The sequence below is a fragment of the Chelonia mydas genome, chromosome 17, assembly GCF_015237465.2.
Source record: "Chelonia mydas isolate rCheMyd1 chromosome 17, rCheMyd1.pri.v2, whole genome shotgun sequence".
Classification (NCBI taxonomy): domain Eukaryota; kingdom Metazoa; phylum Chordata; order Testudines; family Cheloniidae; genus Chelonia; species Chelonia mydas.
Genome location: NC_051257.2, coordinates 23,075,686 through 23,102,549, shown reverse-complemented (window position 1 = coordinate 23,102,549; position 26,864 = coordinate 23,075,686). Strand labels below are relative to the sequence as shown.

Sequence of the window (26,864 nt, the reverse complement as noted above, 5' to 3'; positions counted from 1 at the left end):
GCCCAGTTTTTTTTAACCTTTCTTCATAGGTCAGGTTTCTAAACCTTTTATCTCCAGTCCACTTCTGCCTCGGGTAGCCTGAGTACCTTTGGACACATTCAGTAGGGGTCCAGTGTTGTCACCCATACTCATACTGAGTAATACCTTACTCCAGAAGTACCCCATTGAAATCAGTGGAGTAAAGAATGGAGCCAGTGTGAGAGTGATAGACTGGGACCTCAGTGAGTGACATGCCTTTGCAATCTACCTGCCCCATCTTCCATGGACCCCTAAGAGATTTTGACCACCAGCAATGATGCAACATCCCCTTTGAGGCTGCTAGTCTTTGCTCTGGAAGGTTCGTGCTCCGGCCCTCTCGCTGGCATTGCAAGCTCCTTCAGCTCTGTGCCAGGTGCACATGACTTGCAGCATGTGCTTGAACTAGGGCTTCAAGTGCAAACTGATCTAAAGTTAACTCCAGCTCCCTGCTGGGAATGAGGAGAACAGGAGGCACCAGTGGAAAAAGCCCTTATCTCTAGCTTGCTGTGCTGCTGTCTTCCTCACTGGATGCCACACTGTAGGATCTGCACTGCTCACCCCTGCGTGCCATGCTGCTCTGGCAACTCATCCAGCTGGTGATTCTGTTGGGACTTCGTAGGTCAAGGAAGGAGAATGACTAGCTGGGGAGACAAACCCAGAAGGAAGGGGGAGTCAGATACTTAGGGCCTGTGGAAAGCAGATGTTTGGAAAAAAACAAGTTTGTCGCTCTGAACGGCAAAGTTCCGAAGTGCTTAAATGGCTGTGACTGCAACAGTGTTTCTTGCTTCCTGTGCGTCTTTCTGCAGCAGCAGCGGTTCCACGTAGTCGTCGCTTGAGAACAGCCTGCGGTCAGACTGCTGGAGTGTCACTGGGTGGGACAGCTACACACTTTATCTTTCTAGCAGCTACGGCTCTTCCTGTGGTTGAACCCACGTGGGCAGGATGGGGTTAAAAGCAGGCTCACTCTTTGGTGGGGGCGTCCATTCCTCCTGAGACACCGTGAGTGCAAGGTGCTGCACCCTGAGCAGCCGCAGCCGGGGCAGCGGGTGGACAATTGACAGGAGTTTATGGTGGTTTTTACCCCGTGCAGCTCATCACGCACAGGGCGGAATTTGGTAATGTATTTAGAGCTCTCCTAATGGCCCTGTCCACGAGGAAACTCACTGGGCAGTGATGCTGCAGCTTCTGCCTTTCTGGGTGCTGCTCAGAGTCCAGAGAATAGGCCTTGTCAGGGGTGTGTAAACTGCATGACTGTCTGTGTGTGTGTGAGTGTCTGTGTATGTGCGTTTCCAGAGGGAATGAGCACACCAGAGAATGGGGCTGGGGAGCACCAATCAAGTTCAGGGTCTGGGTTGCATCTGCTCACTTACCCTTTAACTGTCAATTGTTCCCTCTGAAAGAGGCCACTTCAGTGCCCAGTTTCTGAGACCCAGATGTGAGGCAGTTGGACAGCACCTGACCAGGTAAGAAAGACCCTCCCAGAGGCAGAGGCTGGCAGGCTCCCTGCCGAAGCTCCAAAAGGCTTTATTTAAGCTAATGCTGTGAGCAGGTGGAATGGGGCCTGTCTAGGTGCTGCCAGGAGCTGGGGCCTGCCTGGGTTGCCATGTGCCCACCAGAAGCTGCCTGGGTAGATGTGTGCCATTGGGGGCTGCCTGGATGGCCATGTGTGTGCCAGGAGCTGGGGGCTGCCTGGGTAGATGCCTGCCCTCGTGGTCATGTGCCCGTTGGGTGCTGGGACTCGGGGGGCTCTTGGCTGCGGTTATCCTATGTGCCTTCTTTGGTCTGGTTTGACTCTGGAAAGGGGAGGATGGGCCCAGGGAGCAGGCAGCGGAAGTGTCAAAAGCAGAAGTGCATAATTCTGTCAGTCACTGTGGGAGACAGGGGGTCTAGAACCAGAGCGGAGCTGGCAGCTGGGGCTAGCTAGTGGGGGCCCCTTGCCCATGACCCTGCCTGGGGCTCTTAATGCAGGTGAGTCCATGAGTGAGGCGTAGCGAGGGCATTCTCCCGGGAGCAGGGACCTGATAACAAGCTCATTGGAGGCAGGATATTTCCCCCGAATTGACAAGGCAGAGTCTGTAGTGAAGTTAGTTCTGTCCCACGTTTAGGAACCTGGAGTGGGGGAGGAGGAGGGAGGCTGGCTGGCTGTGTCTCCCCACTGCTTGCTTCCAAAACTCCTGGTCCGAGAGGATCCTGTGTCTGCTTTGCTGGCTTCAGGCTCTGCGTTTGGTGCACTCGGGCCTATCTCCACAACAATCAGTTTGCTAATAAGGGGAACTTCCTATTGACGCAGCTAGAGCAAAGGGCTGCCTGGGGAAAAGGCCATCAATGAATCACCAGAGCCTCAGCCACACTAGCTTTTCTGGGGACATTTCCTCACGTGCAGGCAGACCCCTGGTTGGAGCAAGAATGGGAGCTGAGTCCGGGGCCGGCTCCAGGCCTCTAGGAAAGCCCCTCATTCCTCCCCTCCATGTAGCGGGCAGCTGCTCTGACGACTGTGTGGTTAAAAGGCTGGTGGCAAGTTTACCTGGGGCGCCAACCCCTGTTCCCATGACAAGCTGAGCTGAACTGGAGTTCGCATCAGTGGGAAAAGGTTCCGAAAACAGCCTATTTCAGTCACAGCACATGAGGGTGCAGGGCAGAGTCTCCTTTGGCTGGGACTGGGAGCGTGAGGGGCCAGGATGGGGGGTAGGGCAGTCTCCTGTGGCCAAGAATATCTTGATCCTTATGGGAGGAATCCGATGAAGTGAGCTTATGCTCAAATAAATTGGTTAGTCTCTAAGGTGCCACAAGTACTCCTGTTCTTTGTTATGGATACAGACTAAAATGGCTGCTACTCTGAAACATGGGAGGATAGTTAGTCCTGGGGACAGCAGCCTCATAGACCTGTGGCTCCATTAAAAAACCTAGCTACCAACTGGAAGCAGCTGTAAATCTGCCCCTGTGCTGGCCACAGGGTCTGTTTTCCTGTCCGAGTGGGAGATGGGTCCTGGCTGCCACTCAGGGCCTTTCTAAGGACCTGCTGGAGGGAGAGAGCCTGTGATCGGGTGAAGAGGAGCTGCACGGCGATTGAGAGACAGTGCAGTCACCCATAAAGTAGAAAGCACTACTAAACAGCACTGCAGGGTGTAGTGTTTCCTACTTTATGGATGAGTGTACTGTGGGCTACGGAGAAGAGAGCACTCCGGTCACCAGGACACCGACTGCCTGCACCCACCGCTGGAACGGATTGCTGCAGCCACGGCCATCGTGGATTGGGAAGCCCTGTGAGCACTTGGGCTGCTGGGCTGAACTGTGTGTGTCCTGGGCGCTGCCGCGGCCTGGAGCCTGTCTTAATAGTGCCCAGAGTCCGTGCCTAGCTCCTGAGTCTTTCCACACTGAGATGCTCCATGGAAGCAAAGGCTCTTTTGCTTCCACTCCTTAAATATGGAGAATTTGATCAGCTACAGCTACAACTACTGCCACTGGCAGAGGTGGGAGTGCACTGGAAGTGCTACAGGAAGGGGATTCAGTTCCCTATTGGGGGAGGGGGGGGGGGAGGTGCACCGTGTACACACCTGGCTCCAGGAGTGAAGTGTTGCTGATGGGTTAGATCTAGGCAGACTTTAAAGATGTGAGCGTAGGTGCTCCAGAGAGCCCAGACAGGCTTTTGTGAGCCCAGAGCACGTCCTTCTGCGTTGAAAAGTGTTTTTCTTGCCCCTATTACAGTGTGACAGAGCGACATAAGTGACGGAGGCAAATGCCTGGCTGCAGTGGCGGGACACAGGCACCGCACAATGTACTGCCAAGCGCAGAAAGCCTAGCAATGTGTTTCCTCGGCTCTGAGCTACAGCACTCTGCACCATTAGAATAACTGCGCAGGGGGCACGCTGCAGACTCCAGCGTATTTTGTAAGCTGATTGGGTCCCTTTAAGCCTAAGGTCTTGTTTGATGTGTCTTTTGAATTGTTTTGATTTGTTTCATTGTGATGTACAGTGCTGGAGTAGGAGGGCGTTAATCAATAAAACGTTTTATTATTTTTTGTAGACTTTTTTTGCTATATTTGTATAAAACACACAGCCAAGGTACGATACTTACCAGCGTCAGTTCAGACACAAATGCGTGGGAATCTACCACACAGGCAGGCACTGTGCCCCAGCTTGCACAATGAAGAGTCCAGTGTTTACTTGCCCGTTATAGAGCGTGGGCAGTCACTCTAGCGTTAAAGTTGCAGTTGAGTTTCTACTAGAAGCCTGATTTTAGCCCCTTTCTCTGTGTCGCCAGTGAAAGGATTCTGGGCTCAGCACTACTAGGTTAAGTCTGGAGCAGAATATTATTTTTAACCAAATTTGAAGTAAATTGGGCAATGGGCTGCTCCGTGAGGACATCTCCACAGGCTATTTTGCAAAAAAGTTGAAAGAGAGAGGTACCAAGTGGTTCACTGATCTCTGCAGGTGGAGCGGGACAGCAGGCTCCAAGCATTCCACCCGCATGCAGCCCTCGAGCTCCTTGGGAGCCCTGGCTATCTCCCACTCCCGCTACCTATGATCCTTCCTAGTTTTGAGAGGGGCCCTCAAAACTATGCTCCACTCCCAAGAACCTTATTAAATTCAACAGATCCCAACAGCCCTACATGGAGTCACCAGCCTTTTTCCTCACTGTCCTGAGATCAACCTCAGGATGTGGCTGAGGGTCTTGTCTTGTCTCAGTGGGGACAAATGAGCCTCTCAAGGCTTGTGGAGAGGAGAGGGGTGGCTGGCCCCTAAAGAGCCTCCTAATGGGTGTGTTCTCTCTCTCTCTCTCTCTCTCTCTCTCTCTCTCTACTTGTATGGCCCCTTACTGTAAGATGGGAAAGCTCATGCTGCTGTCCCTGCCTCTCTGAGCACCTTGCACACATCAATGGATTGCTGCTCCTGGTACCCCTGAGCGAGAGGGAAATATCATAGACTCCATTACGCAGAGGTAGACATTCCCTGGCTTTCAGAAGTTTCGGTTTGTTGCAAGTGTAACTTTAACTCTGAATTTCTGGTTTTTTACTAGATCTGATAAAAAAATTCATTCAAAACTATTTTTTTAACTAAAAATGCCTTTTTTTTCTAAACCAAAACCTTGCAGATTTTTTTTTTGCAGGGGGTGGAGGGATTGATTTTGTTGAAACTGAATCCCCCCTTCCCCATTTATTTCCTTTATGAAACAGAATTAATAATGTTTAGGACTTTTCCCCCTCACTTTGTCTTTTTGCTATTCTGTAATCTGTCAACACTTCTCCAACTTTGTGAAAGTTTGAGGGGACAACAGTAAAACTGAAATAGTATCTCTGACACCAGTGATTTCCAAAGTTGGAGAAGTTCAAAGGAAAAAGTGTAAAGAAGAGAGAAGCCCTAGATAGAATTAATTTTATTGCCCTCAGTGGAAAAAAGGAAACAAGGGAGAGAAAAGGGAAAAAAATGAAATTTCAAAAGTTCAAAATCTTAAGATTCAAAATTTTCAAAAACAACATGAAAAGGTTTGGAAACTTGTTCCATATGAACTCAGCAAAACAGAAACCACTTTAACATTTCTTTGAGAAATTATTTTCCCATATTTCAACTTTTTGACAGTGACAATGTTTCCTTGAAAAGTTTTAATCTTAAGCAACTGAAATCCGCTTTTGGTCTTAGTGTCACCTCAGTGATGTTCTTCTGACTGGGATACACAAAGCAATATTTCCCACTTGTATTTTGACGTATTTTAAAAATCATAGTTATGAAATCTCCCCGGTCCTAGTCTATACTGAACGGAAGCTGCAGTCACGGTCGGCTCAAAGCTGCTTTTCTACCAAGAAGCCAGAGCAGAGTGTGGGGGAATGGGGCATTCTGTGGGTGTGTTATTCTTCAAACCCCAGGGATGTGCCCCAAGAACTGTCTAGGCCTTGTCCTCTCTGAGCTTTATTCTGAGAACCCTCCCACTGTTGCTACTCTGCTGATGACAGCCCTGTGAGAATGACTCTTCTGCCACTGTCACTATTCTGAATACAGTCTTGATTGCTCTGTGTTAGACACATGAGGCTAGAGCCACAAAGGGATTTAGACTCCCGACCATTACTTTAGCCACCTAAGTCCAAATTTAGATCATAAAAGCCCCAGTTCAGCTGTTGCCTAATCCTGTAGGCATCCCAAAATTCATTGCGCCAGACAGCAAGAGTGACTGTAGCCCAGTAGTTAGGGGACTTACCTGGGAGATTCAAGTTCCACTCCCTGCTCCAATGACTCATAAGTATTTTATACAAAGTTGAACCGCCTCCACAGGAGGGATTGCCCCCAAATCCCGACCCATAGCCCAGTAGTTAGGAAAGCCCATGGGAGATCTGGGTTCAAACCTCAGGCAGAGCGAAAATTTGAACCTAGGTTTCCTACATCCCAGCGATGTAGGAACCTAGGTTTCCTACATCCCATTCACGCGAACCGGTTGTTAAATTTTGAAGCCGGTTTAGAACCGGTTGTTAAAGGGGTGGGCAAACTCCGGCCGGCGGGACCATCCTGTCCGTCCCGCCTGAGCTCTCGGCTGGGGAAGCTCCCCTGAGAATTTTTACTCACCCTGCGGCACTCTGGCCCTTCGGCGGCACTTCGGTGGCAGGTCCGAAGACCCGGAGCGACTGAAGGAACCAGTTCTTCAGCTTCTGGCAGCTCATCACTGGCTTAACCTGCTGGGTTTTCGGGGCGCCAGTGCCTCAACAACCTGGAGTTTTCTTGAGAAAGGGCTGAGCTGGCTTAGGACTAAGCTCCAGGAGTGTGCTTGTGGCTGTGAATCTGGCGGGAAAGGAGCCCTCTCCCTCCAGCCCAGCCTTAGGTGCCAAAGTCCCTTTGAGGGGCAGGGCTTATGCCCACCCTTCTCAGTGTTTCCTATTGGCTAGTTTCGACAGCTCCTTGCTCAGCCCACTGGCTTTTGTGACTCCCATTCGTAGGTGCCTAACTCTCCCCGTGTGTTGTGTAGGCACCTGGGCACCTAAACTGGAGGCTGCAGGTTCAATTAGGCAGCGGGGCACCTAACTGTTTGCTGTTCCAATGCTCAAATGCAGCCACTGTGCCCACATGTGGCCACCAGGGGCTTTTCTTGTGGCCATAACTTCCTGAGCGGTGATGGGGGGGGCAAAGCAGTGTTAACAAACACACAAATACCACTTTTCACAGGAACAGACTTACTAGCTAGCAAGTCTTTTTAAAAAAACAACCAAAAAAGCAAAAGAAACAACGACAACAACAAAAAACACAAGAAAGTGCAAAGCACATTGTTTCTCTTCTGTATAGGGTCCAGTAAAGAACAGAAACAACTGTACATTATTTTTATTATTGAGTCTGCAATAAAAATCTACATAAATAAATTACAATGATTTGAATACGCACATGTGCATATTTATTTGTTTTTCCTAAAGTTGATTAAGTATTTTAGGAAAAATGTCAGCGCGGCCACCAGCAAGAGTTGGTGGCCACACTCTGAGGCAACCAAAATTTTTCTTGTGAGGCCCCCGGTGTCAAAGGCCCTGCCAGGTTCCTGAAGGCGAGCCTACAATAGGGTGCTCAATGTTGTTGATGCAGGGGCAGCTGCATCAGAGTTGTGAACAGGGAAAGAAAAGACCTGACTTCTGGATCTTGCAGGGGAAGAGCACTGGCAGGGTTCACTGAGGACATGAGTTTGTTACAGCCCCTTCTATGGCGTCTTTAGCTCAAGCTGTAGCAACTCACGCTTTCAGCTCAGTCCCTGCTGTGTTGGTTAACACGGTGGCTGTCACTCCACACAAGCATGGATGGACGGAGGGGAGAGAAAGGTGCAGCCTGCGGTGGAGGGGAAACTGCCATGCCCAACAGGGCCCTCAACTGGCAGTCCCATGTCCAGGAACACTGACTGCAGCTGGGGAAGTGAAAAGGTGGATAGGGCGTTTTGGGAGGTTACATACACAGTGCTTGAGGGATGGGGCAGCAAACTTTCATCTCCACAAGGGCAAAAGACCATGCAGCACCATCCTAGCCGTGCAATAGCAAAATGACGAGCGCCTGGAGTGCAGCAAGCAGCCTCTGCAGAGGGGAATGGTGCAGCCTCTCATCAAGACACTCGGTTTATACAGGGTTGTTCGGACCATTTGACAGCAGTGGCTGGCACCTGCCTGTGTGAGAAGCAGATGGGCCCTGTGTGGCAGGCTTCTCTGACACACTCACTGCCTTACTTGTTGCCCAGTAGCTGAGGCGGCAGCATTGCCCATAGACCTTGCCTATAATGTTACATCTACATTGGAGCTGGAGGTGTAATTCCCAGCTCCAGGAGACCGGCCTATGCTAGCTCTGATCAAACTGGCAGTCTAAAAATAGAAGTATGCAGGAGTGGCTAGCCACTCCAAATGTGTGCCTGTGGTCTCAGATAGGATCATATCTGGTGCAGCTAGCTGCTTGTGACACTGCAGCCACACTGCTATTTTTAGCATGCTAGTAAGCTCAGAGCTAGTGCAGGCGTGTCTTCTTGATCTGGTCGTTATACCTCCAGGCCCCTCGGATGCTGAGGCCACAATGGAGGGATGCTGCAGGCACAGAGCTCAGAGGATTGGGAACTGCTGGCAGTGAGGGAACTAATGTGAGGTGGGGTGACCTGAGACAGCAGGTGATAGACTCAACCCCCTGAGCTCACTTTGTGGTGCTGTTAGGAGCACACTAATGGATGGAGGAATACGGGGAGGAGGATGTGGGATTTTATGTGGTGGTGCCAAATGCTGTGAGGGTCCTGGGTGGAAGTGAGGAAGGGACACTGAGGCTGTGCCCTGCACCGGACTCACAAGCAGCATGCTGGAGTGTATGTTTGGGGCCAAGATGGCTTCTACCACATCCAGGAGACCACCTGACTACGACAAAGTGCATCTCTTTGGTTCATGATATCACAGCTGGCTCCTCAGTCCATGTTACAGGCGGCCCAGCCCCTCACACTTCCTGGGTCAGTGTGTCCACAGTCAGGGCTCATCTGTGTTTTCCTCTCGCCCTGGCTTGCATTTCCCCAGAGCACCATGTGCTGCGTTGAGGTGTTTTACACAAAGCACAGGGTGTGTGGCAATTTGTTGCACAATCATCCATCATTGCGCAGACTTTGTCTCTGACACTGAAATGGGGAGGGGGTCTCCCCACAGGGTAGTGAACTCAGTCTTGGAGGATGAGTCTGTGCACGATGGAGCCCCTCTAACATTCCTGCCAATAGGCCTCCTTCACTTGCTTGCTATGTGGCCTGATAAACCCCCAATTCCTGACTTGCAGGTCAAAGCAACCCTTGTTTTTCCAGTTTGCTCAGAGAATCCAAGAGCAGTCACAGGATACATCCCATCGGTGAGTGTAGGAGCTGCTGCCCCAGGGCAAAGTGGGGAGACCCTACCAGGGCTCCCCCAGCTCCAGACTCCAGCAGGGTGTACAGGCTGGGAGAGGAGTGTCCCCGATTCCCAGGAGTGGAGCTAGTCCTTAGGAGCAGGGAGCTGCTGGAAGGAAGTGGGCAGGAAAACCCAGCCACCCCCCCCACCCCTGACCCTCACATCCGCGCCCCCTGGTTTTGGAATTTGAACTTTTAGAATCTGCTGTCTGATTGGACCAGGAATTCTGCAAGGATCCGCCCACCCAGTGTCTCCACCCTCACCCTCTCCCCAGACCACGGGCAACAGTCCCAAGGAGAGGGCCCTCTCTGGGAGCATGTGCCTTGGGTGGCAGCTGCCCGAAGAACAGGCAATAACAATGGCAGCCGGGGTCAGATTCTACTGAGCAAATAAAAGTCGAAACGAATCAAAAGGAAACAGGCAAAGAGGAAAATAACAGCACAAGTCAATGTAACTGAAAAATGAAACATGCAAGAGCAGGGGCTTCTAGGCACACACTGTCTCTGCAAGCTGTGCACTGGCCTCTGCAACCGCATGATCTTATCAGCCTTTCACTTCTCATCCCCTCCCCTCCCCTCCCCTCCCCTGCTGTTGTTTGTTAAAGCCACTTTTTATGTCTTGTCTTAAAGGTATCCGGGCAGGGCCTGTGCCTTACAACACGTCTGTGCAGGGCCTGGCACAAGGGGCCTTATCCTGCTCAGGATCTCTGGGCATCACTGGAATAAAAATAATAAAAACCTGACAACAGTTAGGCTGCTGGTGTGCTGAGACCACTACCCATTGTGCTGACCAATATGGGTTTTTTGTTTCCTTGCATTCTCCCATCTGTCTGAACCCATCTTTGTCTCTTATACTGTGAACTCTTTAGAGGTAAGAACAGTCTCTTTGTTCTGTACAGTGCCTAGCACAATGGGGTCATGTTCCATTGCTGAGATGCCCAGGCATGCAATAATAATGTAACCCAAGTTAATGGGTCTGATGAAAGGGGGAACCACACTTTTGCCGGGTAGATGAGAGATGGGGAAGACTGCAGTGTACTCACGTTGCCAAGGTTGTAGAGCCTCGTGACTGGGCAAACCCTGGGAGATGGAAGGCTGACTAAGCCATTCAGAGGGGGGATGAGAGGCGGACAGCTGTGCCTAAACGAGTGCAGGCGACCACCCGACTGTGTTCCCTGCCTGAGGGGAGTGCTGGCGACCCCCGACTGTCTCCCCTACCCGAGGGGAGTGCGGGCGACCCCCCGACTGTCTCCCCTGCCTGAGGGGAGTGCGGGCGACCCCCCGACTGTCTCCCTCTGCCCGAGGGGAGTGCGGGCGACCCCCCGACTGTCTCCCCCTGCCCGAGGGGAGTGCGGGCGACCCCCCGACTGTCTCCCCTGCCTGAGGGGAGTGCGGGCGACCCCCCGACTGTCTCCCTCTGCCCGAGGGGAGTGCGGGCGACCCCCCGACTGTCTCCCCCTGCCCGAGGGGAGTGCTGGTGACCCCCGACTGTCTCCCCTACCCGAGGGGAGTGCGGGTGACCCCCCGACTGTCTCCCCTGCCTGAGGGGAGTGCGAGCGACCCCCCGACTGTCTCCCCCTGCCCGAGGGGAATGCGGGCCACCCCCCGGCTGTCTCTCCCTGTCTGAGGGGAATGCGGGCAATCTTCTGACTGTCTCCTCCTGCCTGGGGTGTTGCCTATCTCACCCTGAAAGGGAGTTTGCCAAACTATTCTGGGAGAGAGCAATACATCTTAAAAATAACAAGGAGTCCGGTGGCACTTTAAAGACTAACAGATTTATCTGAGCATAAGCTTTCGTGCTCAACTTCTTCAGATGCATCTGCAGAAGTGGGGTTTTTACCCACAAAAGCTTATGCTCAAATAAATCTGTTAGTCTTTAAGATGCCTCCGGACTCCTTGTTGTTTTTGTGGCTACAGACTAACATGGCTACCCCCCTAATACTCAACTCATCTTAGAAACACTGAAGAGGCCCCCTACTCCATGGGGATTTTTCCCACTGAATCGCCTGTTGCTGCTGCAGAGAGGTCGTCCCCCTGGGCGAATTGGCACCCTCTTCACCTTGTCACGCCCAAGCACCTTCGGGCCTGCAATGCCTCATCAAGGTACATGGGTTTCTCCACATCCCTGAGCCCACTGGTGTGGAGTAAACTGGGTTTGTGAATCCAGGGAAATCCACGCTGGGGTTGTGCTAGCTGGGGTGTTACTCACTCCAAATGCATCTTCCCCTTCCCTTTATATGCTTCCTCTATATTTCCCCCTGTAAATAACGTGTACAGTTGTTGCTGGTTCATCCATTACAGAGGTGCCAGAAGCGTGTATGACGCGGTAGCAGGCTAGTCACAGGGGTGCGTACCGGGTCAGGGAGCGTTGAAATGACATAGGGAGGTAAGGTGGGATCCTGACTCCCTTAAACAGTCAGGTGGAGGCACCACCAGCTGGCAGCTAAGAACCCAGGCTGCTGAAACCCACTGCACACGGGTAAGGGCCCCTGATGATTAGCTGCCCCTAGGGGTATGGTGAAACCTGTGAAACCCGCTTACCATAATAATGATAATAATAACAAGTAGTGTCTCTGTGGGGCCATACCATGGCATTCAATTAGCTGTTTCACTTCTCTGCCGTTGGAAGCTTTGCTGATAGATGCTTTGCTGATAGACTCATTCAGAGCAGCTCCTGGTATGTGGCCTTCAGGGACTTTGGGCCATGTTGTTCAAAGGTCTTTAGGCACCTGAAGATGCAGAGAGGTGCCTAGTTGTATTTTCAAACATGCCCAAGCAGAGAAGCAAACAATCAAAACTGAAGGGTGCTCAAGATGCTAGACCAGCATGTAAAATGCCAAGCTATTGGGAAGAACAAATCAAAAATATCAGTGAACTGGAGGGCTCCAGGTCTCTGCACAGAACAATCCACCTAGTAGAAACCTACCACAGTGACGTGCAAAGTTAAGGCTGACTCTTCCCAAATGCAGAATAGTGAGTACAAGCTACAGGTGGAAAGTGGGGACACAAAGCCCAGTCCAAATGAGAAGGGGAGAGACTGTGCTGCCAGCATGCCACAGGAGAGACGGAGAGGACAGACTCCTTCGCGCCAGTGTCCCAAGTACAAGAGAGGGCAAGGGAGAGATTTCCTCAAACTATCAGGAGCCATAAAAGACACCTTGTTAAGGAATGAGGTGGAAAGACGATTCGTGACCTTGGGAGATGGAGAGAGACGGCAGAGACGGAACTAAACTACAGAGTGATCTACCACTGAGTCAGGAATGGTTTCTCATCACAACTGGACCCTGGGAGTCAGTGCTAAATGCAGCATGTGACGCCATCCTGGGGGAGTCGTACATGGGACTGACAGAGACCCGAGGGGACTGGCATTTTTCTTACACTTTGGCAATACTTGTATAGCTTTGTCCTGCCCATAAAGTTTCATTGAATTGAATTGTATCTGAAATGCATAGGTGGACAAGATAGATACAAGAGCTGTCTGCTCTGCTATGTAATATCTCTGAATAAGTGCTCAAAAATTGCAGTGGCCTATTTTACTTCTGTGTTATCATAGAATCATAGAATATCAGGGTTGGAAGGGACCTCTGGAGGTCATCTAGTCCAACCCCCTGCTCACAGCAGGACCGATCCCCAATTAAATCACCCCAGCCAGGGCTTTGTCAAGCTTGACCTTAAAAACTTCTAAGGAAGGAGATTCCACCACCTCCCTAGGTAACCCATTCCAGTGTTTCACCACCCTCCTAGTGAAAAAGTTTTTCCTAATATCCAACCTAAATCTCCCCCACTGCAACTTGAGACCATTACTCCTTGTTCTGTCATCAGCTCGTACTGAGAACAGTCTAGAGCCATCCTCTTTGGAACCCCCTTCAGGTAGTTGAAAGCAGCTATCAAATCCCCCCTCATTCTTCTCTTCCGTAGACTAAACATCCCCAGTTCCCTCAGCCTCTCCTCATAAGTCATGTGTTCCAGTCCCCTAATCATTTTTGTTGCTCTCCACTGGACTCTTTCCAATTTTTCCACATCCTTCTTATACTGTAAGCTCCTGTCTAATTTGCAGTCCAGCATCCCCTCAGCTCTCTCTTCAGAACCCCTGCTTTCCAGGTTTCATCCTCTGAATTTCCTAATGTAGGGGGATTTCAGGCAGACCCCATGTCTTTGTTTGTGAATTGTGTAGCTAGCCTAGAAAACAATGGTTTAGGGTGGATTGGTTAGTGCTGCTCTGTGGTTGCCATAATTAGTACATGGGATGGGCAGGAGTTTTAGCTTGCCAGAGGGGAAGATGAGAAGCATCTGAATCTTCCCTCTGACAAGAGGATTAGAGCCATCAGTTTCATCAGTTTTATCAGGAGGGGCAGCTGAAGGCAGAGCTGTGTTGCTTCCTCCAGTAGGAACTGACCATTCATGGGGGAGCTGATCTGGGAATGCATTTTACTGACAACAGAGTAACTCCTGCTCTCATGCAGTGCATTCCCTGCTGGGTAATCTCTTTAAGGACTCTGTGTCCTGGACGCATTCATGCAGACTACCAGACTGGGTTGTGGAGCTGTGACTGCTGGTTCTGCTGAGGTCTCTGTATTGTTGGACTGCAGTTGCGGTAACCCACACCTGCCCCCCAAGAACATACACGTAGCTGTCACAATGCAGAGCTGCTTCAGCCAAAGAGTTAGAAAGTGATTAAAGACTGAGATGACAGGGGCTCTTTGGTTCTGAGTCCAGCAGGGATTCGGGGTGCATGCTGCCAATTTTGGTTCAGCGGAGGTAGCTGTGGATTAGAAATGCAGGTTGTCTGACAGCTCTGTATTGCAGTACCCTAACCTCTAATCAATAGGCAGCAAACACACCATTCCAGCATGATTTCCATGGAAACCAGAAGTCTCTTCCTATTGGAGGGCTCACAGGAGCTACACAGTCCTACTAGGTGCAAGTCCCTTCTTAATATTGATGACTTTGCACTATTTGTGCTGGTGATTTTAGTGATTCCACAGCTGGCAATGGAGCGTGCACTGGAAAAATCTAGCAAGCAGCACGGAAGGATTCCTTGGAGCTGTTAAGGGCTGACAACTTTACCAGCCCCTCCACTTACGTCATCGCTTCAGTGTGTGTGAGTATGAGGCAAGCACTAGATCGGACAAGGCCTCCGTAGCACAGAGCTGCAGATGAGCATCAGACCCTGAATAAATAAGCAGCCCTGCTTGGATGCTGTTTGCTCTGGGAATGAGAACCGGAGACCCTGCTGAGTGATGACAGAGCCGGTGCATTGAGGATCTGCAGCTGAGAACACAGACCTTGATATTCTGCCGTTCATTTAGCAGTCTTTGTATGATGGGAAGGAGGGGGAGCTCACACCGTGGATTTTCAGTCTGCAAAATCTTTGACAGGTTACAATGAGGATGATGCAAGGTAACCCTTTCCTAGCAGAGAGACTCTTCCATTTTCTTTTATCCCAGCAGTGAAGAAATGCAGCCCAAGATGTTCCTGGGATTCTCTCCGGTGCTCAGGCTGTGATGCCTTCAGGGTTTTTATCCTGTTCTCTAGAGCTTTGTGGCTGCAAAAAATTCCTAGCCATAGACTGGGTGAGATCAGTGTTTGAGAGAAGCACATTGCCCCACAGAAAGACATGGAGAAGCAGGAAGAAATGAAGCCACATGCTGACTTAATACAGCTGTCACCATGTCAGGGCTGTCCGGCATGGCACAGCAGCGTAGTCCCTGAAGGTCTTGTATGTCAGGACTCAGCCTTGGTGACAGATATGCAAGAAGGTGGAGCCCCTTTGGGGGACACTGGCAACGGGGTGGTTCTTGAACTGACTCCTGGGGTGCCACAGCCTGGTCTAGAGGAAGTCAGAAACCAGTCAGTCCTGGTGCAATCCCAGGAAAGCTCCCTGTGGGCCCCAGGCCAATGGGAGGTGCCAATGCAAGCCCTGGAGAGCATTAGGCCTCAGTGTGCAATGGACGGGCTCAGACACGACCAGACAGATGGATCCTCCAAGGTAAGGCCATTTGCTTTCAGGTGGGGAACTGCCGCATGCGTTCCAGTTAGAGGAAGAGATTCACGCTGGTGTTTCAGCTGGGGTGCTTGTGAGATGAGACACCAACACTGACTTGGTGTGGAGAGAGGCCCAGGCAGTAACTGTCTCTCCGTGACTGAACCCTCACATCTATGGCTCGGTAAAGCTTTGCTGTGGGCTTGAGGTCAGTCCCAAGGAATGACTGTGTTGCTTGGATGACTGAAAGTGAAGGCACCTGTCCAGCTAGTTGCCCTTTTGCAGGGATCTCCAATTGGCTGTACTTTGGCCAGTGCTGGAGGATGTTTTGTGGAGCTTGGATGAGAGCTACCTGGGGCTGCTGACTGTGGGAGTGTGCTGGTTCTCAGCAGATGCAGTCACTGTGCAGTGCAAAGGGGAAGGTAGATCTTTTTGTCACTGCAGCCTCTCCTCACTATGGAGGGAGCTCCTGGCTTTCCAACTGAAGAGTATGATGGGATTAATTGGAAGCTTCTTCCATGATATCCTTTATCTGCTGAGGTGACACGGTATGGGTCTGCTGGTCCCAGACACATGCACCACAGTTTGCAGAGAACCCCAGGGATCATTCAGCCAGTACAGTGCTTAACTCCACCCAGCATCTCCCTAGGGACAGGGCAACAGCGTTCCACAGTTTGTAAGTTCCCTCCTCCCCAGGACATGTCACACTCCCTCCATGTCCTCTTGGGGAATCCAGGAATTACTGTGAGAACCCCACCAATGACAGCATTGGGACACAGGAATGGCCCAGCCAGGCTTTCTGGGCCCATTATTACAGTGATAGACAGAGAAGGCCTGAAAAGGGGTTGGGTTTTTTACAATAGATATTTAGGTCATGTCTACCCTGTATTCCTGGAAAACTCTGTGGCGAAGTGGCAGGTTTGGCACATCAGAGAAACTAAAAGTGCAAACTAATTAAGTGCGAAGGGACGTGGCTTTAGTTTAGACACTTTGAACTCGTTTGGTTTTTTTGAACGCCCTGTTTAATGCAAACACTTGAAAAGTTCACTTTGTTAGGGAGTCACTCTCAAAATTATAGTGTAAGGAGTGTAGCACGGTACCCGTGGGGTGGAGGCGGGCTTGTACTCGTCATGGCTTCCCGTGCTCCTGCTCTCTGCTGTGCACGCTACCCCAGCTATACTACTGGTTTTAGTCCATTAGCTCAAGGAGAGATAGTGTGAGTGTGATAACATGAGCTGGGAATCACACTCCCAGTTCATGCTGCAGATGTATTCTCAGAAGGGGGAGAAAGGGCATCTGGAAGCTGCTGCCGGAAGCCTAGCTGCTGTGCTCACTGGAGTTCAGCACCTCTGGTGTGCTGTTGTTCCTCATTAGCCCCTGATCTGGCAAATGCAAATTTCCTGACTCCCTGATAAGATATTGGAGACCTTGTCTTCACAACTAAAAGAGATGCGTTTTTTACCTTGGACTATCTTGAGGTGACACATGGAGAAGAGCAGGAGCTTTAGTTTACAGTGAGGTAAGATCACTGACCATGGTGAGTTTACCTGCAGTAAGACGGGGTGTGTCTACACAGCAAAGAAAACCCTGTGGCTGGCCTGTGCTAGGCGACTTGGGCTCGTGGAGCTTGGGCTGCGGGGCTGTTTCATGACTGTGTAAACTTGTGGGCTCGGGCTGGAGCCCAGGCTCTGTGACCCTCCCACCTCGCAGGGTCCTGGAGCCAGGACTGGAAGCAGAGAGAGGCAGTGAGGGTGCAGGGCTGTGTGTGGGGAGGAGCTGACTAGTACTGATGTTGCTGTGGGTAATCCACCGTTCAGTGTGTCACACGTCCATCTCTGTGCTTGCTTTATAGAGGCTCTGACTCTGCTCTGGCTCCTAGCAGGGGACTTGTTCCATTAGCTCAAGCCGTAGTGGCTCGTGCTCTTAGCTGCTGAGGAGGTTCAGTGATAGCAGTTATTGCATAGATACAATCCTGAACCCTCCCAGCCTTGTACGTTTCTGCTTGCCTGGGTACCCCCCTAGGTATCCTGCAGACACTTGGCTGGGTGACCCCTTTGATGCCCAGTGCTCTCCTCCTCTCATGCACACCTCTCCTTCTGGGAGTTGCCTCGTCTGTCCCTGGTTGTCAGTAGAGGTGAGCGCTGCCGCTGTGCAGTGAGTCAGAGCTCCAGCAGAGTTAGCGTGTCTCCCACTGGGAAGGAGTTAAACATCTCATCCTGGTGTCAAACACAAGATGGTTAAAGCTTATCAAGTGCAGCCCTGGATTGCGCCCCTGATGGCCGTCTCAACTTAACATCCTTGGTCACAGGAGCGTAATTCAGTATCAAGCGATAACAGATACCGATACTTGATTGGCCTATGTGAAGTGTGGTCTCACAATCCAGTTCCTGGCAGGCAGGTGTTCGTGTCATAGAATAATGCTAGTGGAGGCTGAGGGGTGAATGGGCAGAGACAGGATGCTACCCTCTTGTCTGAGGGCTGGTTTTTCCAGGTCAGGGCTGGGGCATGTGGGTGGGCATGGTGAGGTGAAGCTTATAATGCGGTGGTGTGTGTGCTGCATTTGTTCTGGGAATAGAAGTTGTTTGTCCTCTAACAGGGCTGCTGTCACCAGCAGTAACCAGTGCCTTCTGCAAACCAAACATGTGCTCCTGCAGTGCAGGGTGTCCACCATCAGAGTGCATGGCCCAGTAATGCACCCTGGGGTGTTTTGTTGCTGGGGGAGTGCAGAAGTTGATTCTGTTCTGAAACCCTTACCGTTTGGGCACCAGTTGTGACTGGCATGGCTTCTGTGCTTGGTGGGGGTGGGCCTGGCCACTCGTGTGCATTTCTTATTTTCTGGATGCCAGCCTGAAACACCTCAGACCTGATTATCTGATGTGCTGAGCACTCACAACTTCAGCTGAGGTCAATGGGAGCGGCAGGTACTCAGCAAAGCTGTGAAATCAGACCCAAGGCCTCTCAGTCTGGACAGCCCACATCACTGGACGTTTAAAAATTCTACCGAAAATTCTATTCACACTTAAGGTCTCCTAAAATCCTGCAATTACTGAATATCGAAACATAAAAAGGTACAATTTGAAGTAGACATATCAACAGATGAATTTGAAAATGCTGTAAAAGACTTTCCAAATGGCAAGTCTCCGCACCAGATGGCTTTAGCAGTGAGTTGCATACATTTGTTCAGGAGTTTTTAGTGTCTCAAGTACTTCAAAAGTTCTATAACTTCCTTAAAGAGGGAAAATTGCCCAATTCATGTTAGAAAACCAGTATACCCACACTCCTGACAAAAGATAAAAGGCCAGAAGATTGTACATATTGGGAGCAATATCATTAATCTAGGCAATAAGATATCAGCAAACCTCTCTCTGTTGCTCTGTCATTATCCACCCACGCTGATGAGACATTTTATGAGGTTCTTTGGGACTATCTTTTTATAGTACCGGAGACGTAATTTTGGACACCAGTTTACAACCCTTTTGCAGTTCTCCACATGAAACCCTTTTTTTGAACTTTGAGTCAGAGCCTTTATTTCTAAGGAGCAATGCAAGGGAAGGACATACTTCATCCCCTGTTTCTCTTTAACTACTTGCAATAGCCATCAGAGATTCTCCAGAGATTTAGGGCAACACAGTCCATGATAAAGAACATAACGTTGTTCTCTGGACAGATAACATTCTGTTTGATATTGGTGAAATACATACTTCCATTCCAGATGTGTCTCTCACAGGCCTTCAGCGCTGGAGGTAGTTCTTGAGCAAATATGACCAGGTCCAGTCAGAGGTGATACTCCTATGCACCCAGCCAGCAAGGCTCTTGAGTTAATTGCAAAGTGGAGGTTCCCCTCAGGGATTGCTGTGGGACCAATACCCCTGTTTTAACTGAACTAATAATGCCAGATCTGCTCCCTAGTTACTAACCCTCACTTCAAGACCTGACGTGGAATAACGTACCAACATCTGGTAGGATTTTCACTAGCACTCAGAGTTGGGCCCAAGCTGAGTGCTTTAGGAAATCACACCCATGTATGTTTGACTGAGTCAACATAATAAAGAGGAACATCTGAGACCAAGAATTAGCTTGCTGAGGCTCCAGCGACAGAAAACAGGAACAGGTATGTTAACCTCCCCAAGTGGGGATACTGCAGCAGGGCAGCTGTAGTTCTGTGTTTGGCGCTGATTACATTGTACTAAAACTCAGAACAACAGCCGCACATAACAGCACTCTGACATGGCAGCTGGCTGCTCTTCTTTCCAACCTGATTTATGGAGCAGATTCCTCAGGAGATCTGACAACATCCTCCAATAGGAACCACTCTGCCAATATGGAGAAAGGTTACCAAGTACATTGGTCTAGTGCCATGGTTCTCAAATTTAACAGCCCGTGAACCCCTTTCACTAAATTGTGAAATCTTGTGAACCCCCTCCTAAAAATGAATATTTCCAGGGATTTAAGTTTAAATTTCCTCTACACTCCGCAACCCATGGGGCTCCTGCTGCTGGACCCCGTTGATCGCCCCGGTCAACTGAGCCCCACTGAGGTCAGGCTGCAGGTCCCGCAGATCGCCGGGGCTCGGGCTGCCAGCCCCAACTGTCCAGCCCCGCTCTTCCTGGGGCTTGGGCTGCCAGCCCCGCAGGGAATGCCGGGGTTTGGGCTGCCAGCTCCCCTGCTCATGGGGGCAGGGCTTGGGCTGCCAGCCCCAACTGCCCTGCCCCGCTCTCCCTGGGGCTCGGGCGGTCTGCCCTGCAACCGGGTCCCACGTGCTGCCTCCAAAGCCCAGGGTCCTCTGGCCGCCATTAGTGAAATTTTTCTAGCAAACCCCCTGTAATGTTCTGCGAACTCCCAGGAGTTCGCGAACCCCAGTTTGGGAACCACTGGTCTAGTGCCAAATTCTCAGTGTTGTCCTAGATACATGTGCTTCCTTTGGGCCAGACTCTCCTCCAGAACAAGAGGCTGCTCATTTTAAAAGATGACCTACTAAAGGACTGTCAGTGTCACCTATGTCCAAGATACAACACCACTGAATTTTGAACGGCTCAAAACTAATCTAATCTACCTTCTACAGATTTCCATATGTACCTAAATGCTAGACACTTCCTACATGTGGGCACTAAAAAATATTCCCACAACTGAGGAAGAACTGATTAGATGTAATATTTGTCTGGTGGCCTAACCCAGATAAATGCCTATTCTTCCTTGAGAGACACTCCCATGTGCATTGCCCAAGTTGTGTACCCTGAACTTGAGATCATAAAATTCTTAATGTTCCCTTTCAGGTAATCAGTGGCAGAGATCACTTTAACACCCCTTTGAAGCCTCTTATTGGCAGCACTCTGCTCGATTCTTCCCACTCCATTCCCTTCCTCTCAGTAACTCCCAATGCCTCCGTGCCACGAGAGCAGGTCTACACTTAAAGTGCTGCACTGGCGCAGCTGCATCACTGTAGCGCTTATGTGAAGATGCTCTTAGGCTGGCTGGAGAGATTCCCCTGTTGGCATAGATAATCCACCTTCATGACAGGTGGTAGCTGTCACCAACATAGCGCTGTCTACACATGGGTTAGGTCTGTATAACTACATTGTGCAGCCCTGAGAGAGACTCATAGAAAATTATGGCTGGAAGGGACCTCAGAAGGTCATCTAGTCCAACCCCCTGCTCAAAGCAGTACTGTAGACCTGGCCTCACTCCCACCTCCTTCCCCATTACATCCGCTAACAATTCAATGGTTAATGGTTACATTCAAATGTCATCAGAGCCTAGAGTTAACACTCCAATGAGATTAAAGGGGGTTGGGAGATCAGATCTCTCAGAGTCACCGTTGCAGGCTGTTCGCAGACTCAGGGCTGGTCTACACTGGAAACTGACATCGGCCTAGCTACATCTCTCTGGGATGTGAAAAATACACAGCTATGTCAACCTAACCCCCTATGTAGGCAGTGCTAGGTTGGAAAAATTCTTCCTTCAACCTAGATACCACCTCTCGGGGAGGTGGATTAACTACAGCAACAGGGGAGCCCCTGCCGTCACTGCAGTGAGTGTCTACACTAAAGCACTACAGCAGTGTAGCTATGCCACTGTAGCGTTTTAAGTGTAAACATACCCTAAGGGAGTGTCACTGTGGTGGTTACGCTTGGTTTGCTCTGGGAAGACATTCTTTGTAGCCAGGAAGACTAGAGAGTTACCTGCTGTTTTAAAATGAAACCTGAGATTCTGAGTATACGAAGCAGGCCATATAAATGCATCAGGTGAGCTGGACAGAGCCCGAAGGCCAGGGATTTGATACCATGGCTCAGGGGACACTTCAAGTCAATCAATCCATTGCCCAAGATAAGTGAGCTGTAGCTCACGAAAGCTTATGCTCAAATAAATTGGTTAGTCTCTAAGATGCCACAAGTACTCCTTTTCTTTTTGCAAATACAGACTAACACGGCTACTACTCTGAAACCTATCAGCAAATAGGTTTATAATGAAGATTAGATGGAGGTGAAGAAAACTTTATTATCTATATTTATTCTGGATTAATTTTTCAAAAATAAAACAGAAAGAAATTTAAAAAAAGGATATAATAAGCCAGATATTTAGCTGATTCAACGATAATTATTGCCAATCTCTGGATAAAGCAGAGCCAACATACAAGACTACTACTTTATGTTTTTAGCTTCTGTTGTCTCTCTCTTTGTCTTTAAATTTTGACACAGGAAAGGGCCAGGGTATGATCAGACGTTCCATTTATATTACATACAAATGCAATCTGAAGAAAAAGTGAGGATGTCATTTAAGAATTATCTAGAATTTTTAATTCCTAAGTGTTTTTAATTTGTAAGAAGTGTTCCTGTTGACTGACCATTTTAGCAGCCCTTTCCCCTTGTTACCTGATATGCCATTCAGTACTCTGATTTTCTTGTAATGCTTCCTCTTAATATTTATCTTGAATGCAATAAAAATAAAATCATTAAAAATGTATCTCTACACTCAACTGCACATTTATCAGGGTAAACCAGGAATAGAAAATATTCAGTGGGTGAAATCCATTGAAGTCAACCACAAAATTCCCATTGACTCTTTGGAGCTGGGATTTCACCCTATATGTGCAACATGCCAAATTTAGCATTAATGTAGGAATCTTCACTGTGGCAGGTCTTGGCTTCAGTGCACTAGTAATTTCCCTGTTAAATTGGTTTAGCAGGACACACGTGCATCATATCCAGAGTTCAAACGATAGCTTAAACCTAAGACTCTGATCCCACAAAGACTTATATACATATTTAATTTCACACGCTGCCCCTGGGAGGGTGATTTCCAGTGTGGTAGACAGATCCGTGCTAGCTCTGCTCAAGCTAGGGCGCTAAAAATAGCAGAGTGGCCATGGTGGCAGCTTGTGGGGTCAGGTGGGATTGTACCCGGGCGGCTAGCCTGTGCCACCCCAGCCCGTGGAACTACTCACAAAACTCTGCATAATTCTTTGCAGGATTGGTGCCTTAGTGGCATACGTTACTGCCCAGGCACCCAGCTGGATTTTCAGACATTCATTACTGATCACTGTACAATGAGTGCTTGGAAGTGGGGGGAGGGATAGCTCAGTGGTTTGAGCATTGGCCTGCTAAACCCAGGGTTGTGAGTTCAGTCTCTGAGGGGGGAAAAAAAATTGGGAATTGTGCCTGCTTTGAGCAGGGCGTTGGACCAGATGATCTCCTGAGGTCCCTTCCAACTCTGATATTCTATGATTCTAAGTGCAGTAAAACACATACTAGATATTCACTAATATGTCCAGGATTAATCTCAGATTTAAAGGCCCAGCTGTTTCTGCCCTTTGGTCTTGGAAAAACCTATTGGAACAATGTTTTAAAATGGGAAAACTATTTTTTTCGCTCACTGATAACTCAAAAACTGGATAGATTTTGCTCAAATTTTACAAAAAAACCCCAAACCAAACCAAACCAAAACAAAAAACACCTTGCGACAGAAACCAAGCATGTAAAATTTCAGTGCAGAAGGAGTTTCCAAGAGGTATAAAAAATGTGAAAAGTGGCTATTGTAAGGGAAATTGTTTGGCAAGCTTAACTATAGTGTTTACTGTAATAATCCTGAAGTCATTTAAATGCTTTACTCCTCTCATCACATCTTAATCTTCCCTTCTCTAAATGAAACAGTCTCAACTGGGTTCGCTTCTTCTCATAGCTAAGTGACTTGTCCAGCATTACATGGGAGATCTGTGGCATTTTTCCATTGCCTAAAGCGTAAGACCAGCCTTGACCAAAGCAGACTTCAGCCTTTCATTACACACCTGCCAACTCTGCACTGAATGAGACAGAGGAACTGTTGGGAAAAAACTGTCTGTGATCAAACTTTCTCCTAATAGATACACACAAAGGAGTGGAATTAAGATTGCACAGGCAATGTTAATACTGGCATTTCCTAACTTTTGAGTGTTTGGCTTTGCAATGGAATTTTCTAGTGCTTCTTATTAAAACAGACAAAGAAACAAAACCAATTGAATAGCTAAGTAGGAAGTTAGCAGATTGTAATGGTCACTGTCAGTAGTTTCTTGTTGAGTAAGATCTGGTGTTGGAGCTAGATTGTAAACAGTCCAGGCATCTTGCTTCCTGTCAGAAGCAGCATAATATACTGTGTAAAGTCCCATGAGGAGCTCACCCAAGTGGAGAGGCCTGCTTGTGTTTGGGGGTTAGGGAAAACTTGTTACACTTGTGTGTGTTCGGCTGCTAATCAGCAGTTGGAAAGAGTGTTCAAAGTACTCTCTGTCTCAGCACCGGATGACAGCAGGCTTGCCCTGTGGAGAAAGAAAACTGCTCAGGATTCTCAGGTCACCTCTGGAAATTGTTCTATTTGGGTCAGTTTATGAGAGATGAAGAAGCACATAAGATGACACTTTAGAGAATACGGTGTGCAGTTCTGATCTGACTTTGACAGCAACCTTGAGGTGTTTCTGTGTCATTGTCTTTTTGCCTGACTGCTAGGACTTTTTCTTGTGGATTTGCTGTTCAAGTGTCTGGATGGAGAGGAATTGCTCCAATGTCAGTGAATTGGAATTCGTCATGGTTCTGGATGAGATGTCCCTATCTCCTTGTTCACACATTTAATCCTCCCTTTTTGTCTCTCCCTCTCAGTTATGGGGGCACATTAACTCCTCAGTCCTTTACCTGGACTCTGAACCAGCCTAGCTGATCCTGAGGATGGCGAGGCCAGTGTGGAAGGGGCTATCAGGTTGCCTTGCTGTCCTCTTGGGAAAGGGCCCATTGATCTGTAGAAGAGGGCAAAGCAGTCTGCCTCTGTCAGCTCCCCAAGGGGCCTTTGCATCTCTACTGTGCCAGCAGAGCAGCATGTGCTAAGGAGGCTGCTGGAGGTGATGTTTCCTGTGACCAAATGTGAATAAGAAGAGCTCGTGTAGCTTTTTGCAGAAGTAGGAACGTAAACCCCATTGTCTTGGCTAAATGTCAGTGTAGGTTTTACTGAAATTCCCCCTGTTGATTCAGCTGAACAGAACTGGACCTTCCTCTCTTCTGTGGTGAGTGTGACCTGGTCAGTTAGCTAGAAGGTGCTTGTGACAGGTGCACTGTGCTAGGACTCCATATGCACAAGGGATCTGAATCTGGGTTGCATCAGCAACCTTATGATAAGAGAATGGCAGCATTAGCCACCCCCAACTATAGCTCCCATTACCCACGATGCTGGGAGTTCTGAATCAAATTGTTCAGTTTCTGACAATCAAAACTTTCTGCAGAAAAATCCTCCCATTTTTAACCAGTTCTAACAATTGGTGTTTGAAGGCACCATGCAGTGTTCTTGAAAGTTTCACAACATGCCAGATTCATTCGCATATTGTTTAGCTTTTTTGTTCTGTTTACTGTATTGTTTGAAATCTGATTGAACTTTGTGGGGTTTTAAACACCGTTACGATGATCCTTCATTTCACTGTCACCTTTCTGTTTGTTGGCTAGGTTTGTTCATATCAGCGTATAAGGGACAGACACAGGAATACCAGCTGGAAGGACCTGCTCCTACAATGTGAAGCGTGTGGACAGAGACCTGTGCCAACCTGGAGCATGGCTGAGGTTACTGGGACTCAATATGGTTGCAGGGCTCTGCCCAGCTGTTTCACATGGCAGGAGCAGGGACTAAGATGGGGTACTGGGATCCTTTGCAGATTTTGAGCTAACACTCCAGAAATGGCTTTTTAAAATTGTTTTGTTGGGATTTTAAAATTACTTTGGAAATTTTGTGGGCTTTTTGGTTTTTGGCTATAGTTAAACTATATTTTATGACCCATTTCTTGCTATAATAGGCTTCTTATATTTTTACTGATCCTTTTAGCTTTTGCTGGGCAACATTTTGCAAATGTTTCTTTAACTGAGATTTTTTTAATGCCTAAATCAGATATTTTATTTTTGGTTGTGTTTGCTGCAGAGTTGGCGGAGTACCTGCACCCTTGCTTTTGTGACAAGCGGAAAAGGCCTGTGCTCCTTTTCGGGATACATTGAATTGCTAAAGGAAGTTTTCGTTTTTGTTCCCTGCATGGCTGGGCCAGCTCTTCTGCAGAATGCTTGTGATGTTTTAATTTGCTTAGAGGGCTGTAGAGAGTTTGCAGTGTGTAACTTTTGTATAATGGTTAGTATTTTACACAGTTTTGCTATGGTTTTAGAAGCAAAGGCTGAGAGGTTGTGTTCCTCTACTATTGGTGATCACCCTGGAATTTCCCAGGCCTAGAACACATGCAGCTGCATCACTGCACTGCTTCTTTCCCCTGCCCCTGCTGACCGTTTAGTTCGCTGTTAAACTCTGAGACTAAGGGTGAACTTGAGATGTATGCTCCTAACTCCCATAGGCAGATTGAAAATCCCATCTTAATTCCTTTACGAGGTAGAGATCTTCATAGGTGCCTCAAGGAGGTTCTGGCTGCCTAATTCTCTTCAGTTCCTTTGAAAAGCTTATTCTGGATTGCATTTCATGCCATAAACACCTAGGAATATTAGCATGGCCTGGAACGAGGCTACATTATTGTTTGTGGTAAACAATGGAGTGTGTAATAAAATAAAAGCCATTTCATTCTAGTAATGAATATTTAATAAGTGTAGCCTGAAATCTATACAGTCTTCCTATCTTGGCAGGACACGCACATCCTCTGGAGAAGAGGCCGGGGCAGACCCATCCCGAATATGTCTGGGCTCTCTCAGCCCTGCAGTTCTATGGCTGGAAAGAGCCCCACCCAGTGCGCTGCAAAGTGGTGGTGAATGCTCGTCTAGAACCTCCCACCAAGGCCGTCCTTAGCAGCTGCGTAGGGCACCTGAAAATTTGGGGCACCCCTGGGTCTTAGTGTCCACCCAGTCACCTCTTCCTATTCCTGTTCTGACTCTTCCTGCAGGCTCCCACCACAGCTGGCTGTCGCAGCCTGGTGAGTCTTCCTCCAGAGGTTTCAGAGTAGCAGCCGTGTTAGTCTGTATCCGCAAAAAGAACAAGGAGTACTTGTGGCACCTTGAAGACTAACAAATTTATTTGAGCA

The 26,864-nt window shown here is 48.9% G+C and overlaps 1 protein-coding gene across 16 annotated transcripts in view; it reads left to right on the top strand.

The window, feature by feature from the left end:
* Positions 1-14,334: 14,334 nt before the first annotated feature.
* Positions 14,335-26,864, top strand: part of TSPOAP1 (TSPO associated protein 1) — a 231,462-nt gene continuing 218,932 nt past the window's right edge. For 4 of the 16 annotated variants that reach the window (XR_006286349.1, XM_043531296.1, XM_037880540.2 and 1 more), the window contains exon 1: positions 14,336-15,358. Coding sequence is in view for 13 of the 16 variants with exons in the window: in XM_043531296.1 (XP_043387231.1) it covers positions 14,987-15,358 (372 nt within the window). In the remaining 3 variants the exon portion in view is untranslated. Of the gene's footprint in view, positions 15,359-26,864 lie in introns of all 16 variants that reach the window. The other 12 variants (XR_006286347.1, XM_037880544.2, XM_043531295.1 and 9 more) reach the window with 5 other exon arrangements.